The 18,349-nt window shown below is 41.5% G+C and overlaps 1 protein-coding gene across 8 annotated transcripts in view; it reads left to right on the forward strand.

Annotated features, from left to right (window-relative positions):
• Positions 1-18,349, forward strand: part of gpr176 (G protein-coupled receptor 176) — a 189,007-nt gene that overhangs the window by 144,612 nt on the left and 26,046 nt on the right. For 7 of the 8 annotated variants that reach the window (XM_043697953.1, XM_043697955.1, XM_043697956.1 and 4 more), the window contains one exon: positions 13,954-14,206. In XM_043697953.1, the coding sequence (XP_043553888.1) occupies positions 13,954-14,206 (253 nt within the window). Of the gene's footprint in view, positions 1-10,268; positions 12,170-13,953; positions 14,207-18,349 lie in introns of those variants that run through there. The other variant, XM_043697959.1, reaches the window with a different exon arrangement.

Here is an 18,349-nt window from a genome sequence, read left to right on the forward strand (position 1 = left end):
GTGTGCCAAGCAGGCTAAGATAAAAAGTTGGGAGGAGGGACTTGGGTGTGGGGCGTTGGAAATGCGATAGGTGGAAGGAGGTTAAGGTGAGGGTAATAAGGTGAGGGTGATAGGCCGGAGTGGGGGTGGAGGCGGAGAGGTCATAAAGAAGATTGCAGGTTAGGAAGGTGGTGCTGAGTTCGAGGGTTAGGACTGAGACAAGGTGGGGGGAGCGGAAATCAGGAAACTGGAGAAATCTGAGTTCATCCCTTGTGGTTGGAGGGTTCCTAGGCGGAAGATGAGGTGCTCTTCCTCCAGGTGTCGTGTTGCCATGGTCTGGCGATGGAGGCGGCCAAGGACCTGCATGTCCTTGGCGGAGTGGGAGGGGGAGTTAGTGTTCAGCCACAGGGTGGTTGGTGCGGGTGTCCCAGAGGTGTTCTCTGAAAAGATCTGCAAGTAGGTGGCCTGTCTCCCCATGTGGCTGCCTCTACCTCTCCGTCCCCACCCCCTCTCTGGCCTATCACCTTCACCTTTAACTCCTTCCACCTATCGCATTTCCAACCCAGGTCCCTCCCCCAGGTCCCTCCTCCCTACCTTTTATCTTAGCCTGCTTGGCACACTTTCCTCATTCCTGAAGAAGGGCTCATGCCCGAAACATCGATTCTCCTGCTCGTTGGATGCTGCCTGACCTGCTGCGCTTTTCCAGCAACGCATTTTCAGCTCTGATCTCCAGCATCTGCAGTCCTCACTTTCTCCTAGAAGATTTTATCCTGAGGTAGGACTGGAGTGACAGATACACCAAGTTTGGCAGAGCTAACTCAAACACAAGTTTCTGGAAAAGCTCAGCAGGTCTGGCAGCATCTGTGAAGAGAAACCAGGGTTAACATTTTAGATCCGGTCACCCTTCCTCAGAACCAGACCTGAAAAGTTAACTCTGATTCCTCTTCACAGATGCCGCCAGACCTGATACTTTTTGTTTGCAGTTTCTGTTTTTGTTTCTGATTTACAACATTGCAGTTCTTTTAGTGTTTATTTGGTAGAGCTAATGATTTTCCATATATGCACAATTTGTTTTTTATTGATTGAGTGAGGAGAATTTTTTCCATTGGCAAAAGTGTTGGTAACACCAACGTAGACATAAGACAAATAATATATGAGGCAAAAGCAAGATGACAGTTATTTACATGTAATGAGTAGTTATAATCTGGAATAAACAGCCCAAAGGAATGGTGGAAGCAGATTCACTGGTAACTTTCAAAGGAGAAGTTCGCAGAATCATAGAATTCCTACAGTATGGAAACAGGCCAGTCGGCCTAACCGGCCCTCTGAAGAGCATCCCACCCAGAGCTGTCTCCATACCCTTTCTCTGTAACCATACATTTCCCATGACTAACACACTTAACCTATACATCCCTAAACGCTATGAGCAATTTGGCATGGCCAATCCACCTAACCTGCACATCTTTGGAAGTATATTTGATACAGGAAGACTTTTGAGTCTAGGGTGAAAGAATTGGGGAGTGGAATTAATTGTTTAGCTCGAACACAGATCTAATAGATCGAGTATCTTCCTGTTTTTATGATTGGTTCTATGATGAGTGAATGAGTTATGTTTTTCAAACATTTCAGTTGCTTTCATGATCATTTCCCAATGACAGCTCAGAAATGACCATATTTACTTGTTCAGGAGATGGGGGTGTCATTTGATAGGCCAACTTCTATTGCCTATATTTAATTGCCCAGAATGTTGGTCAGGCCAGATAGAGATGGCAGATTTCTTTTCCTAAAGGGGCACAGTGAGCCAGTTCGATTTTTTACAATCATCAACAGTAGTTGTACAGTCAGCATTAGGCTGCAGTAAATTCCTCAAGATTTTTATTGAATCCAGATTTCACTATCTGTTTGGCTTGAATAGATAGCATTTGTGAATTACTAGCTCAGTGACATTACCACTATGCCATTACTTCCACTAGTGACACTACTAGTCGTGGGGAGATGATCATCCATGCGTGGGTGACTCCCCCATCAATCATATTGTGAGACTACACAACTGCAAATGGTTGGGATTAATTGTACACACTCAGTGTGTAGTATGTTATTGTCCTCTGCTTCCTGCATTTTGCTGGAGAAATTACCTGGCTTTTATCAGGAGTAGTTACTGCAGTTTTGGTCATGAGTTCTTTCTCATTTAAGGAAGTTCTTTTTAAAGAGTCTTTGCTGTAAATTAGATAGCTTTTCTGTAAATCCTGACATAAGTGCAGCCAACTCAGCAACTTAGCACTCTTTGTCTACTTGAGATACTCCCTAGAACCTCTTCCCTAAGCCATTCTGTTTATCTAAATCTTCTCCATCTTCAAAAACCTCTTTGACTAGATTTTTGCTCTCCTCCTAACTTTTCTACAATGACCACCATATTCTCCTCATAAAATAAAGGGTCTTGAAATTTTTTTCTGTGTGTAAAGTGCTATATAAATGCACATGGTTGTCGGATACAAAGATCATAGAGCTTTGCTGATACTCATGGATACTGCATAAAGTCATTGTCCACAGGGAATAGGGGAATTAATTGGGAAAAGCAATGAAGACTAGGAATTGACGTCAATGTGTGACACTTGCACCTCTTGAAATGCTGGTTGCAGCTCCATCTGTTCACTCCATTTATAGTTACACCTGTTATCTACAACCACCTAATTGGACAATTCTAACAATGAAAAATGCTGATTTGTGTGAGGAATGGCAACTTTTAAGAGAATCTTCATAAGCTGTCCTGTTCCTGCCTATAATTGACTGTAAAGAACAGATGGCACAGTTAAAGAGGCTTCTCTCATGGCGTTTCATAGGGCTGAGGCTCTGTATTGTTGCTGTTCATGCTGTTGTCCCTCATGCAATTCTGACATAGATAAGTAGCTGCCCTTAATTGCAGCGATTGGAAATAATTGGATTTTTGACATTGGATCATTCTTATTCCTCCTGCAATATCCCATCTCGGCTTTATTTTAGATCTCTTATTTTATGCTGTCTTTTTTGATGGAGGCTTTAGATTCCTACATTGTGCTGGTCACAGCTAATGATAGCTTTCCTTGTGGCTTCTTGTTTGTATCGAATGAGCATCATAATTACACACGGGTATTGACTCAAATGCTAAATTTAGACTTTGCATTTAATTTAGTTGGTTTTGTAAAGCTGAAGAGCAGTAATCTTGTGCTATTTTTGTATTGTGTCATTTGCTGGCAATTTATTCTCCTGTTTAACATAGAGTGTGAAGGAGATGGATTATCATCAGAAGTGAAACAGCAATTAACTTAAAGTGCTTCAGTGGATTGTTGCTACAGTGAATGTTAATACCATTCCTTCTTACTGTTATTCACACCAAACTAGTAATTATGTATTAAAAAATTCAAAGAAGAATTGGAGAATTTGCAAAATTAAAATATTTTTGAAGTCCTTTAAAACTAAAGGACTGACAGTAAAATTAAAGCTTAGTCCAATCTGGACAGCTTACATGGCCAGTGCTTTTTTTAAATTCACTCATGGGATGCAGGAATTGCTAGCTGGGTCAGCATTTACTGCCCGTCCCTAGTTGCCTTTGAGGTGATGGTGGTGAGCTGCCTTCTTGAACTGCTGCAGTCCATGTGCTGTACTTGGCAATGCTGTTAGGGATGGAATGCTATAAGTTTGATCCAGTGACACTGAATGATTAGCGATATATTTCCAAGTCAGGATGGTGAGTGATTTGGAGAGGAACTTGTAAGTGGTGGTGCTCCCATGTGCCTGCAGTCCTTGTCCTTCTCGATGGTAGTGGTTGTTGGTTTGAAGGGTGCTGTCTGAGGAGCCTTGGTGAATTTCTGCAGTGCATCTTGTGGATGGCACACACTGCCAGGATTCCCTCATGTTTTCTTGTAGCTACGCAGGCCCTTGAAGATCATTAGATTAGATTCCCTACAGTGTGGAGACAGGACATTTGGCCCAACAAGTCCACATCGACTGTCTGAAGAGTAACCCACCTCCTTATATGTAACCCTGACTAATGCACCTAACACTGTGGGCAATTTAGCATGGCCAATTCACCTGACCTGTACCTCTTTGGATTGTGGGAGGAAACCGGAGCACTCAGAGGAAACCCACACAGACACAGGGAGAATATGCAAACTCCACACAGACAGTCACCCGAGGCGACCATTGAACCCGGTCCCTGGTGCTGTGAGGCAGCAGTGCTAACCACTGAGCCACCGTGCCACCCCGGTGAGGCAGTGACTTCCGAATTGGAAGTCAGTGCTGTGATCGGTGTGCTAACACCAATTGGTGTACACAGAACCCTGTACGGCCACACAGTTAACAGGGTACATTGTGACTGCTGATACTGAGCGTCTCTGAAGGAGTGACTGAATTTTTGTTGATGTGATGCCAATCAAGTGGCTCGATTTGTCCTGGATGGGATCAAAATCAAATTTCTCAAGTGTTTTTGGGGCTGCAATCATCAGGCAATTGGGGAGTATTCTATCACACTCTTGACTTGTACCTTCTAGATGATGGCAGGCTTTGGGAAATCAGGAGGTGAGTTACTTGTTGCAGTATTTCCAGCCTCTGACCTGCTCTTGTAGACACCATATTTAGATGGCGAGTCAGTGGTAATCCCCATGCCATTGAATGTCCCGAGTTGATGGTTAGATTGTCCCTTACTGGAGAAGATAATTGCCTGGTATTTTGCAGGATGCGAATGTTACAAGCCACTTTTCAGCCCAAGCCTGGACATGGTACAGATCTTGCTCTTTTTGGTCATAGACTGCTTCAGTATCTGAAGAGTTGTGAATGGTGCAGAATATTGTACAATCATCAGTGAGCATTCCATACTTCTGACCTTATGATGAGGAGAAGGTCATTGATGAAGCAGCTGAAGATGGTTGAATCCAGGACACTACCCTGAGGAACTCCTGCAGAGTTGCTCTGGAGCTGAGATGACTGTCCTCCAAACACTACAACTTCCAATGTACTCGGTATGACGCTAACCATATTTTCCCATTGATTCTGGTTTTGCTAGCACTCCTTGATGCCACACTCAGTCAAAAATGCTGTTGATGTTAAAGGCTGTCACTCTCACTTCAACTCTGGAATTCAGCTCTTTGTCCACATTTGAGCCATAGTTATAATGAAGTCAGGAGATGAGTGGCCCTAGTAGATCCCAAACTGGGCGTTGCTGAGCAGGTTATTGCTGAGCAAGTTCTGCTTGGTAACATTGTTAATGACACCTTGCATCACTTTAGTGATGGTTGAGAGTAGTAATGAGGTGGGAATTGGCCGGGGTGGATTTGTCCTGCTTTTTGTGTACAGGATATATTGGACTGACAAATGTAGGCCATTTAGCCTATGAGACCTACTCTTCTATTCAAATGATCATGGCTGATCTAACTGAAATCTTAAAGCCATATTCCTGCTTCTCCCGCTAACCTTTCACCCCCTTGTTCAATATTGGCTGAGATTAGGATGAAAATCCCACTTTCTTAATCTCTCCTCTTGCCTGAGACATGGTGGCACTCAGGTTAAACCTCCTACAGTTGTCTCTCTCTTATGAGAGAGCAAACCTATGGTCTATTAAGAATACGATGACTTGACTTACAAACAAGAATCTATCTACCTCTGCCTTGACAATATTCAAGGAGACTGCCTCCACCACCTTTTAATGAAGAGAGTTTACTGAAGAGAGTTCCAAAGACTCATGACAAACGCTTTCACTTTGACATTTTGTCAGTCATGAAAGGAGCTCTTTCAAAATTATGTTTTCCCATTTGTTTTAAATAATTGATCAGCACTATGTGTACTGTGTGAAAAATATGTCAGTAGCCTATTAAGTTTAGCTCTGCCATAGTCAAGCACATTACATGGAAGTAAGGTGCCTTTAATGTGATGCTGCATTAATATGAGGCACTGGTGAGCTTAAGATGGCCACTATGCAGACCAGACTAATGTTGACAGCATGAGGTTCAATACCTATTGGAGTTGAGAAAGGCTTGTGGCACACCTTGCCTTTAATCTCAAAAAAGACATGACACTTAGCCTTGTTAAGTGAATAATTGAATAAACACCAAGGACTTGTCTTACAGTAGAGAACTGAACAAAAAAGAAGATGAATGCTGTAATTACAGCCTATAAAACAGGGTCTTATTAATGATGACCTGAAACATTCACTCTGTTTCTGCCTCTACAGATGCTGCCTGCCTTGTTGAGTCTCCAGTATTTTAGTGCAGATTTCCAGCATCTGCAGTATTTTACTGCAGTGTTAGTGATTGACCAGTGATTGACCGGTATCAGACGTGGCAACATTGAAACTGGACTGGAAACACTGGACTCAAGCTTAAGGTCAAATCTTGAAACATTTTAAGTCTAACCTGGCTTTAAACTGTGTCAGGATTTGCTAATTTAATCATAGTCACTGGCAAGAACTACACCAGAGAAAGACATTGAATAAAATATGAAGGACTGCATGTACAAATTTTCTATTTATTTTCATAAACCTTCAGTCTTTTTTATTTTAAGCTAATACGATAGGAGGGGCACTGCCACCCATGAGTTGGAACACAAGAAGGTAGACCATAAATTAGGGCCGTTGACAGCTTACCTGCCCATGCCCTGCCCCATTATAATTTTCTGGGCAGGAGGGGAGATGTTGGGTGGACCAACTACTCTGGACCAATTGATCCTTAAGTGGGCTGTTAGTGCCCAGTTAAAGGCCTCATCCCATCACTGCTCCAGTTTATTGGGTGGTGGGAGAAGTCTGTGCCCAGCATGCAGCCTTGTTGGTCATTGAAAGCTGGGTTGCCTCCATCCCAGTCCCCTGTGCCAGTGGTAGCACTCCCATCCCCTTCCTATATCTACTGTCCCACGGAGCCCTGTGCAGCATGCCCTCTGACCTGCCTTTGCTGAAGCCAACCAACCTGACCTCAGTGAAATCTTGGATGTTCCTGGGTTTCTAGACGTCCAGCATTTCCTCTTTCACCCTGCACCCCTGCTTTACTGGCAGGGCTACCAGGGCTAGTCTCTGACTGCTTAGCAGCTCTATGAGTTGTAATTTCCTCCTGGATTTGGATAGATGTCCTGCCTCATACTAATTAAAGGTACATCACTTGATAAATGAAAGTAGAATATGGTGACCAAGTGGAATTAGTTTCAAATCCCAAAATGTACGCTGCAATGTGGGATACCTGCCCTCAGCCAGCATCCTAGTCTATTAATTCCGAATATTGTATCAATTTCTAAGCCTTTGAATCTTTTGGTTTTCAGCGGAAAATGATCCCAAATTTTAAAAAGTGAACACAAAAGTTATAATCTCCAAACAAAACTTTCATCTTATCAAGGCAAAGTGTTGTAGGTAAAATAACACCAAAATAACAAATTTAAGTAGACCAGAAGCCATTTATTAGAACAAAAGCATTTGGGAGACTGAGCAGAGCTTTGTTCAGGCTCTTGCAAGCTAACGCGGTCAGCAAAACAAGTTTGACCAAGTTTCCCAACATACACTGTAACACTAGCATTGATTGCTAGTTCCCATAATACCCGGCTTCACAAAGAATTAACTAAATGGAACCGTTATCTTATTTACATTAAAACTGGAACTTGTGGGATGCACAGATCATCTCCTCTTATGATGGATTCCAGCAATGTTCCTGAACACCAGTCAATCATTGTTTCAGAATTATGTTTCCAGCCTTTCATATCCCTATTGCTCTTCATGGTTCCAAATTCTGAATTGCATTGTCCTGTAGATTTTCCATGCTGTGGCTGCCACAACTCAGGTCAATGAGATAAAAGCAAAATGTCACAGCTGCTGAAACAAAATATAAAATAGTGAAGTCATTCAGTAGATGGAGCATCTGAAGAGAGAGAGACAGAGTGGTACAGAGCTAACATTTCAATGATCTTTCATCAAGCCAACAAGAGCCTCTTTAACATATTAGCGATGTCATCCCGTGTAGCTTGAGTAGATTCAAACAGAAATTGCAGAGTTCTGACTCACTCAGATTTATACAGCATCTTCTGACTGAATGCCTTACTGTGCACTGTTAAATTATCCAACAGATTGAAAAAAAGTTTAATTAATGACTAATATTCTACAATAATTGTGGCTGATTGTACGAATAAGCTGTTTGTGGTTCTGATAGAGATGTTCTCATTATTTTGTAAAGATTCAGAATGATAGTGTATGATCATTCTGACAGACATGTGGTTTGTTTGTATTATGAGGTTATGAGATAAATGATCTGTACCATACTTTGCAAAGTGAAGTCAATGTTGAAACTTTATTGCTGGAACAGCACAGCAGGTCAGGCAGCATCCAGGGAACAGGAGATTCGACGTTTCGGGCACAGGCCCTTCTTCAGGAAGGGCCCGAAACGTCGAATCTCCTGTTCCCTGGATGCTGCCTGACCTGCTGTGCTGTTCCAGCAATAAAGTTTCAACTTTGATCTCCAGCATCTGCAGACCTCACTTTCTCCCCAAAGTGAAGTCAATGACTATTCCAAGCCTGAAAACCAGTTGAATTATCTCACTTTGGTTTAACAGGTCATATAGTTGTCACTGGTGTAGTATAATTAAATCATATTAAATTAAGTTCTTCTGTGTAAACCAACTCAAAAACTATAGGATAGATGAAGTTTTTACTTTCTTAAATGTTATTTTCCGACATTGTTGCAGCTGGTGATTTGACTGATAAAACATTGGCTTCATACTCACGCTCTTGTGTCTGGGTTAGAGAGTTTAGATTGTAATCCCTGATCCAAAGCTTCAACATATTTTAATCTCTAGTGAGAAGCTGTGATATTGTCAGGAGTATTACTTCCTATTGAGTAAATTCAAAATTGAAAGCCAGTGATAGCTTCCTCATTTGTTGAATTTATGATGATTAGTCTGCCACTTACTCTGTAGAAGGGACTGTCTTCAGTAATATGCCACATTGATTGTGTCTGTCGATGAGTGCATAAGGGAATTCTGGAATGTGCCTTAGCAAAGAAGACCAAGAGAGACACAGAGGGAGAGGGAGAGATATGTTGGAACACGTTGGGGTTCACCCTGAGCAGCTCTGTGATGTAGGAGTCTGTGTTCCCAGAGGTACACACCAAGACAAACCTTGGAGGATCACAACTCGATGAAAAAAGAATTCTTTGGCATGCCCAAAATACACTGGCCTTGTAGTGCAAGGAGTTGTATGCTGGTACACTTCAAGGTCCAGAACTATTAACTGAGGGACACACTAGATGTTGGGGCAGATGATCAAAGGGCAGAACAGTGCCGCAATATGTTGAGGTATCAGGAACTGGAGAACCCCTTGGGCTCTATACTTTACAAACAGTGTATGTTGTGAATCAAGAGAGCTGCAAGTGTATTAAGCAACCTAGGAGTGAAACACACATACACACAAAGAACTGCAGATGCTGGAAATCAAGAAACAAAACAGAAATTGCTGGAGAAACTCAGGTCTGGCAGCATCTGTGGAGAGAAAGCAGAGTTAACATTTCAGGTGCAATGAAGAAAGGCTAACTCTGCTTTCTCTCCACAGATACTGCTAGACATGCTGAGTTTCTCAGCAATTTCTGTTTTTGTTTCAGAATGCAACACTGTGTGTAGTGTTTTATGTTTATTGCACTTGCTGTAATTTCCGATTTGAATGTTTTTACTATCGGTTGATGTGGAATACATCTTGTAAATGTTAAAAAAAAAGGACAATTCCATTTGTATTAAGTGGAATATGCTGTATAGGAACAAGTTGGATTGTATTGCAAATACTGTAGTATTCAAGTTCAAACGTTTTACAACTTTCAAACTCCTGCAGAGATATCCTGGAACTGTGATGACTGACTTCTGACAACTCCCTCTGTGCTGTGTATGACTCCAATCAGCAGACAATTTCCTCCAACTCCCTTTGACTCCGGTTTTGCTTGATGCCATGATTTATTGACTGCTGAAAGTGTACAAACTTTCAGGTAACTCAATCCCATTCTCACACTGGTGTAGGTGATGGCCTTGTGGTATTATCACTGGATTGATGACTCAGAGACCTGGGAACTCTGAGGTTCCAATTCCATCATGCTGATGGTGGAATTTGAATTCAATAAAATAAATTGGATTTCAGAGTCTAATGATGACCACGAAACCATTGTTGGAAAACCCATTTTGTTCACTAATATCCTTTCGGGAAGGAAACTGCCATTCTTACCTGGCCTGGCCTACATGTAACTCCAAACTCACGGTAATGTTGTTGACTCTTAACTACCATCTGGGCAATTAGGGATGGGCAATAAGTGCCGACCTGTCCAGCAATACCCTCATCCCATCAATGAATTTAAAACGATTAAAGTGGCGCAGAACAAATTAAATCAGGTTTGATAGGGTATTGTGCATTTTACAAAAGACTTACTCAGCCGAAAATTCATTAATCATTTGATAACAATTAAAGATTAGATGGTGAAGTGTGCTTTGCACATTTGAAAAGCTTCTTAATCAGTTTCATCTAAGTAAAGGAATGGGTAGCAGCCAGAGATATAATTCATTGTTCCATGCTAGCTTCAATTGTGACCAAATTTATTGCAGGGTCACTGTGCTCAACGATCTTTTGCAGAGTATTAAAAAAATCCATTTCAAACTGTGCAGCATGAAAATATCTATCTGTATCTGATCTGAAATTAAATAGTGACTTTTATTTAAGGATTGATAAACACAGTTTTGCAGACTATGCATCTCGGTAGAGCTATTTTATAGCAACCTTGGAAAAATGCGGAGAATTTTAAATGCTTTAAAAGACAGCAATATCCAGCTGATCTCCTACTGGGATTTTGATACTTTGGTTTATACAAGTTTATTTTGGATATATTACCAATAATTCTAATGCCTGCGCTAAGTTGTGTTACTTAGAAAAATGCAGCTACACTTGTGACATTAGAAATTAAAAGGTATAGTTATAGACTATGTTAGGTTCAGACAGTGGTTATAAATTTCTCAGATTGAAAAAAATGTACTTATCATAATGGAATTAATGCTGTTGGTATCAGGTATCTGCTATTCTCTTTACATTGTTCTTTAGTTCTGTTTCATCCAGCAAAGCATTTTGATTTTAAACATTTTTTGAACTGATTCATAAAACTTGGCATGAAAAAAATGCTCCAGGAGTACTTTAAAATCAATTCCAATGGGTTCTACTTTTTGCATTAATACCACGGATTGTGGTCTGCACATCTTCACTAGAAGAGAGCCAGAAAGCATTCTAACATAATTTAATAAATATCTATGGAGGGTTCGCACTAATTGCAAAATAGACAGTTGCAGACCTTCATCAGAACCTTTCTTCCTCAGGTTCCAGCTCCATGTAATCAATGATCGACAATTAGCATAAGACCCTTATGGTAACGTTTTATATTCAGAACTTTGAAATGTTTGTAGGAGTCTGTTGCTATTCCTAGTACCATTGTTGCAAATGGTTTGACAGTAGTATATGGTTAAATGTCTTCCTGAGTTCAACTTGTTCCAACCTAAATATCAATTTGTAGCAAAAATGAGAATAATCAACATTGTTGGACTCCAACAGCATTCCTTGCTGCATCAACATGTCATTCCTGTCCTCCAGAGATTGTGGGATTGAGTTTTAAGTGAGCAACTTAATGTTCTAAAAACAAGCAAACAGAATTGAGGCACACCTTTAGAGCTAATCAATATCTAAAAACCTCAACAGGTCCCAACAATCACCTATGGAAGTGATTTTCAAGGAACTAATATTGTAAACTAGAATCTGGTTGGAATTGCTGAGTTGCTACAGCCTCTCCAAAGTCCTGTACCAGTTCCTCACAAGGTTCAAAGTCTGTTTTGACTAAGTCATCTCCAAAATTCAGTATTTTTCAGGCCCTGTTATTCCTCTCTTTCAGCCTTGTTCCTTTATTGTAGTCAGATTAGAAATACTTAGGGTAAGTACACTCATCATGGAGACAAAAAAAACAGCCAATGAGTCTGCTGACAAAAGAAATAATACCAGCCTTTTAATAGCCAATCCAGAAAAGTTGGTGTTAATTTGTTTTGCAGGTAGATGTCAGACACCTTCCCATTTAATTCAATACAAAGCACCATCTGTTGTGCAACTAAATCATGACTTATGGCTTTAAATTCTGGATTTAACCTTGGAAAGGCAAATCATGGCAGGACTCTCCACTTAATGGTAAGGTCCTAGGGAGTGTTGCTGAACAAAGAGACCTTGGAGTGCAGGTTCATAGTTCCTTGAAGGTGGAGTTGCAGGTAGATAGGATAGTGAAGAAGGCGTTTGATATGCTTTCCTTTATTGGTCAGAGCATTAAGTACAGGAGTTGGGAGGTTATGTTGCAGCTGTACAGGATATCAGTTAGGCCACTTTTGGAATATTGTGTATAATTCTGGTCTCCCTCCTATTAGAATGATGTTGTGAAATTTGAAAGGGATCAGAAAAGATTTACTAGGATGTTGCCAGGGTTGGAGGGTTTGAGCTATAGGGAGAGGCTGAATCAGCTGGGGTTGTTTTACCTGGAGCGTCAGAGGCTGAGGGGTTACCTTGCAGAGGTTGAAAAAAATCATGAGGCACATGGATAGGGTAAATAGACAAGGTCTTTCCCCTGGGGTGGGGGAGACCAGAACTAGAGGGCATAGGTTTAGGGTGAGAGGGGAAAGATTTAAAACGGATCTATGGGGCAACTTCTCATGCAAAGTGTGGTGCATATATGGAATGAACTGCCAGAAGAAGTGGTGGAGGCTGGTACAGTTACGACATTTCATCTGATCTCCCTCCTATTAGAATGATGTTGTGAAATTTGAAAGGGATCAGAAAAGATTTATTAGGATGTTGCCAGGGTTGGAGGGTTTGAGCTATAGGGAGAGGCTGAATCAGCTGGGGCTGTTTTACCTGGAGCATCAGAGGCTGAGGAGTTACCTTGCAGAGGTTGAAAAAATCATGAGGCACATGGATTGGGTAAATAGACAAGGTCTTTCCCCTGGGGTGGGGGAGACCAGAACTAGAGGGCATAGGTTTAGGGTGAGAGGGGAAAGATTTAAAACGGATCTATGGGGCAACTTCTCATGCAAAGTGTGGTGCATATATGGAATGAACTGCCAGAAGAAGTGGTGGAGGCTGGTACAGTTACGACATTTCAAATGCATCTGGATGGGTATATGAATAGGGAAGGGTTCAGAGGGATATGGGCCAAGTCTTGGCAAATGGGACTAGATAAATTTAGGATATCTGGTCGGCATGAACGAGTTGGACTGAAGGGTCTGTTTCTATGCTGTACACATCTATGACTATGATCTGATTTCAACTGGGATAATAGTTGGACTAGAAATTAGATTAGATTACTTACAGCGTGGAAACAGGCCCTTCGGCCCAACAAGTCCACACCGACCTGCCGAAGCGCAACCCACCCATACCCCTACACTTACCCCTTCACCTGTGCTGTACACATCTATGACTATGATCTGATTTCAACTGGGATAATAGTTGGACTAGAAATGTAACAAAACATTTCAGATGCAAAAGAAAAATTAAGTCAGCCAATGCTGATTATGGATTGTAACTCTTTTTTAGAGGATTAGGCATGCTGTTATGTGCTTGTAACTCTGCAGATGGCCAAATAGCCCAATAATGTGCACTGACAAAAAGGAATAGCTACAAATGACCGAGCAGAGGGCTACTGCTCCCTCTGGAATAGTGCATGACTTAGTATTTCCTGGAGAGCTAGGGAGAAGAGTGATGTACAGAAAGCAAATAAGTTAAAGGCATTTTTTTCCCATTGTATTATCCATTCAAATGTGTTATCACTTCTGTAAAATCAATATTGTTTTTTGTTGCATGCCATGTCTTAAAGGGACATTGGTAATGTGAAAAAGACACTGACTACTAAAACAGAACCCCATTTGGCCTTTACTGCATTTTATTCCTGCATGTCTCTCACCAGTTTGCCATTTTATTTGATGCAGGAAACCTGATGGTATTATGGTCCACATGCCGCACATCAGTATTCAAGTCTGTCACAAATCGTTTCATCAAAAACCTGGCCTGTGCTGGAATCTGTGCAAGTGTCTTTTGTGTGCCTTTCGATATCATCCTGAGTGCCAGTCCACACTGCTGCTGGTGGATCTACACCCTGCTCTTCTGTAAAATTATCAAATTCTTGCACAAAGTCTTCTGTTCTGTCACTGTTCTCAGCTTTACTGTCATTGCATTGGACAGGTAGGTCCTATCTTATGACTAGACTGCTATAGCATACACTTTGAGCAATTCTCAGTTGTACGTTTTGGCTGCATGACCACAATACTATATCTGAGATCAAATCAATATCTATGGGCAGACCTTTTCTGCTAAGGGTATCCTTAAAACATTGAATTTTAAAGACATTCTTCTGTAGTTACAAACTGGCTTTCCTGATGTTATGTTCTTCATTCTGTTTCTTAAAAACAATGATTTCTCATTAATTGTGGTTTCTGATTGCTGTTAAAATAGATGTGCTATTCTTTGATGCATTATTGTTATAACTAACTAAAAACAAAGGGTACATCGTGAGCAGCTTTGGTCTGTGGTAATTATCAATATGCAGGAAAATAGCCTGGTCAGATAATGTGATGATGTGAAGGTCTTACCATTCCATCATGGAGCCAAAGTGTAGTGGCACCGTGTAGTCATGTGTTATCAGTTATGATGTTGGAGACTCTCGTGTTCGTTTCATCAGATGGCTGACCCAGTCTCTCCTGCTGTTACTGCCTGTCACTGGTGTGTGTTGAAATGATTAAAACTTCTTTGCTGGATTATAATGTGCCTCTGGTTGTAAAGCCTTGGGCTGTGACTCAAATCTGCATCCTCTACCTCAGAGGCTGAAACTCTCCACATTGTGCCATGAGACATCCTCAAATAGGTTGTAAAGAATTAAATTGTGAGTGAATCGCATTAATGCTTTGGGTAGAAATAATTATTAATCAAAAGTTGATTATTCGTGACTACAAGTGCTCATTCGAATTTTGAATTTTTCGCTCCTGTAGTATAATCGGCAGAACTGAATACAATACTTTGGCCATTGCATCAAAAATGAGGGAAATTACAGAATTGCCTGACCATCCTCGGTCACAACATTATCTTGTAAGCCCTCCTTGACTTTTATTATTCTTTACTTGGTACCTCAAGCGTCCTGCCTGAAACATCGACTCTCTTGCTCCTCGATGCTGCCTGACCTGCTGTGCTTTTTCCAGTGCCACACTTTGTCACTTCAATTTGGTACTCATCGGAAACAAAAATATAAAATAGATCTTCACTTTGTCTTTGCAGCAGTGTAACAGTTAAAGCTGTTTCCTGGAAATTTGTTCGCCTGTCTGGTATAATGCACAGACATTTTCCGTGAAGGTTACCTGTGCAGCCATTACATTGTTCGCTTTTCAACAGAGCCAGACAGATTGGCCATCCTGAGCACAGCGTTGCCGTGCTGTATTGTTGATGCTCCTTAATTCAATAAGAATCCTTTCAGGGGAGTCAACCTGCTCCTAATTTTGGTTGATGCAAATGCCTGTCATTCGAATGACAGCCACAGCTCTGATTGATAGAATCACCTTAAGCAGAATGCATGTCAGAGGCATGGATTTCTCCACTGGAAGGCAAAACTATTGAGAAGCCTACACGATCGTGAACTATTAGAGAACAGAATAAGTGGCAATTATTGACGATCCCTTACGCCTTCTTTTGTTTGAGAAGATGATGTGCTATAAGGAAGCAATAACAACAACGTTCCCCAGGCTTCTCCACCAAAGTAAACCCTCTTGACTACATCGTTGTATAAACCTTTACATACAGAATTACTTCGAGTGTTTTCATAATAATTGTTTTGCCCTTTTTTTTGTTTGAAAGGAAATGATGGGAAATAGCTTTAAATTGAGGGGTGATAGATATTGGACAGATGTCAGAGGTAGTTTTCCAAAGTTCCAAAAATTGTGTTCGGGGAATTCTCTAGCCCAAGGTTAGACGTTTCTGTGGCCAGCAGCGAAAAATCAGAATGGTGTGTTGCTTCCCTGGTTCCAGGATCAAGCATGTCTCAGAGAGGGTGCAGAATGTTCTCAATGGGGAGAGGGGCCAGCAAGAGGTCATTGTCCACATTGGAACCAATGACATAAGAGGGGAAAAGGTTGAGATTCTGAAGGGTGATTACAGAAGAGTTAGGCAGGAATTTAAAAAGGAGGTCCTCGAGAGTAGTAATATCTGGAATACTCCTGGTGCTACCTGCTAGTGAGGGCAGGAATAGGAAGATAGAGCAGATGAATGCATGGCTCAGGAGCTGGTGTATGGGAGAAGGATTCACATTTTTGGATCATTGGAGTAGAAGTGATCTGTACTAGAAGAACGGATTGCACTTAAATTGGAAGGAGATTAATATACTGGCAGGGAGATTTGCTAGAGCTGCTCGGGAGGATTTAAACTAGTAAGGGGGGGGCGGGGGACCCAAGGAGATAGTGAGGAAAGAGATCAATCTGAGACTGGTACAGTTGAGAACAGAAGTGAGTCAAACAGTCAGGGCAGGCAGGGACAAGGTAGGACTAATAAATTAAACTGCATTTATTTCAATGCAAGGGGCCTAACAGGGAAGGCAGATGAACTCAGGGCATGGTTCGGAACATGGGACTGGGATATCATAACAATTACGGAAACATGGCTCAGGGATGGGCAGGACTGGCAGCTTAATGTTCCAGGTTACAATGCTACAGGAAGGATAGAAAGGGAGGCAAGAGAGTAGGGGGAGTGGCGTTTTTGATAAGGGATAGCATTACAGCTGTGCTGAGGGAGGATATTCCTGGAAATACATCCAGGGAAGTTATTTGGGTGGAACTGAGAAATAAGAAAGAGATGATCACCTTATTGGGATTGTATTATAGACCACCTAATAGAGGGAAATTGAGAAACAAACTTGTAAGGAGATCTCAGCTATTTGTAAGAATAATTGGGTGGTTACGATAGGGGATTTTAACTTTCCAAACACAGACTGGGACTGCCATAGTGTTAAGGGTTTAGATGGAGAGGAATTTGTTAAGTGTATACAAGAAAAATTTCTGATTCAGTATGTGGATGTACCTACTAGAGAAGGTGCAAAACTTGACCTATTCTTGGGAAGTAAGGCACGGCAGGTGACTGAGTTGTTAGTGGGGGAGCACTTTGCGGCCAGCGACCATAATTCAATTAGATTTAAAACAGTGATGCAAAAACGATGGACCAGATCTAAAAGTTGAAGTTCTAAATTGGAGAAAGGCTAATTTTGACGGTATTAGGCAAGAATTTTCAAAAGCAGATTGGGGGCAGATGTTCGCAGGTAAAGGGACGGCTGAAAAATGGGAAGCCTTCAGGAATGAGATAACGAGAATCCAGAGAAATTATATTCCTGTCAGGGTGAAAGGGAAGGCTGGTAGGTATAAGGAATGCTGGATGACTAGAGAAATTGAGGGTTTGCTTGAGAAAAAGAAGGAAGCATATGTCAGGTATAGACAGGATAGATTGAGTGAATCCTTAGAAGAGTATAAAGGCAGTAGCAGTATACTTAAGAGAGAAATCAGAAGGGCAAAAAGGGGATACGAGATAGCTTTGGCAAATAGAATTAAAGAGAATCCAAAGGGTTTTTACAAATACATTAAGGACAAAAGGGTAACCAGGGAGAGAATAGGCCCCCTCAAAGATCAGCAAGGCGGCCTTTGTGAGGAGCTGCAGAAAATGGGGGAGATACTAAGCGAGAATTTTGCATCAGTATTTACTGTCAAAAAGGATATAGAAGATATAGAAAGTTGCAAAATAGATGGTGACACCTTGCAAAATGTCCATATTACAGAGGAGGAAGTGCTGGATGTCTTAAAACGCATAAATCCCCAGGACCTGATCAGGTGTACCCTAGAACTCTGTGGGAAGCAAGAGAAGTGATTGCTGGGCCTCTTGCTGAGATATTTGTATCATCAATAGTCACAGGTGAGGTGCCGGAAGACTGGAGGTTGGCTAATGTGATGCCACTGTTTAAGAAGGGTGGTAAGGACAAGCCAGGGAAGTACAGACCAGTGAGCCTGATGTTGGTGGTGGGCAAGTTGTTGGAGGGAATCCTGAGGGACAGGATGTACATGTATTTGGAAAGGCAAGGACTGATTAGGGATAGTCAACATGGCTTTGTGCTAATAAAATCATGTCTCACAAACTTGATTGAGTTTTTTGAAGAAGTAACAAAGAGGATTGATGAGGGCAGAGCGGTAGGTGTGATCTATATGGACTTCAGTAAGGCTTTCGTCAAGGTTCCCCATGGAAGACTGATTAGCAAGGTTCGATCTCACGGAATACAGGGAGAACTAGCCATTTGGATACAGAACT

This window comes from Chiloscyllium plagiosum, chromosome 10 (assembly GCF_004010195.1).
Source record: "Chiloscyllium plagiosum isolate BGI_BamShark_2017 chromosome 10, ASM401019v2, whole genome shotgun sequence".
Taxonomy (NCBI): domain Eukaryota; kingdom Metazoa; phylum Chordata; class Chondrichthyes; order Orectolobiformes; family Hemiscylliidae; genus Chiloscyllium; species Chiloscyllium plagiosum.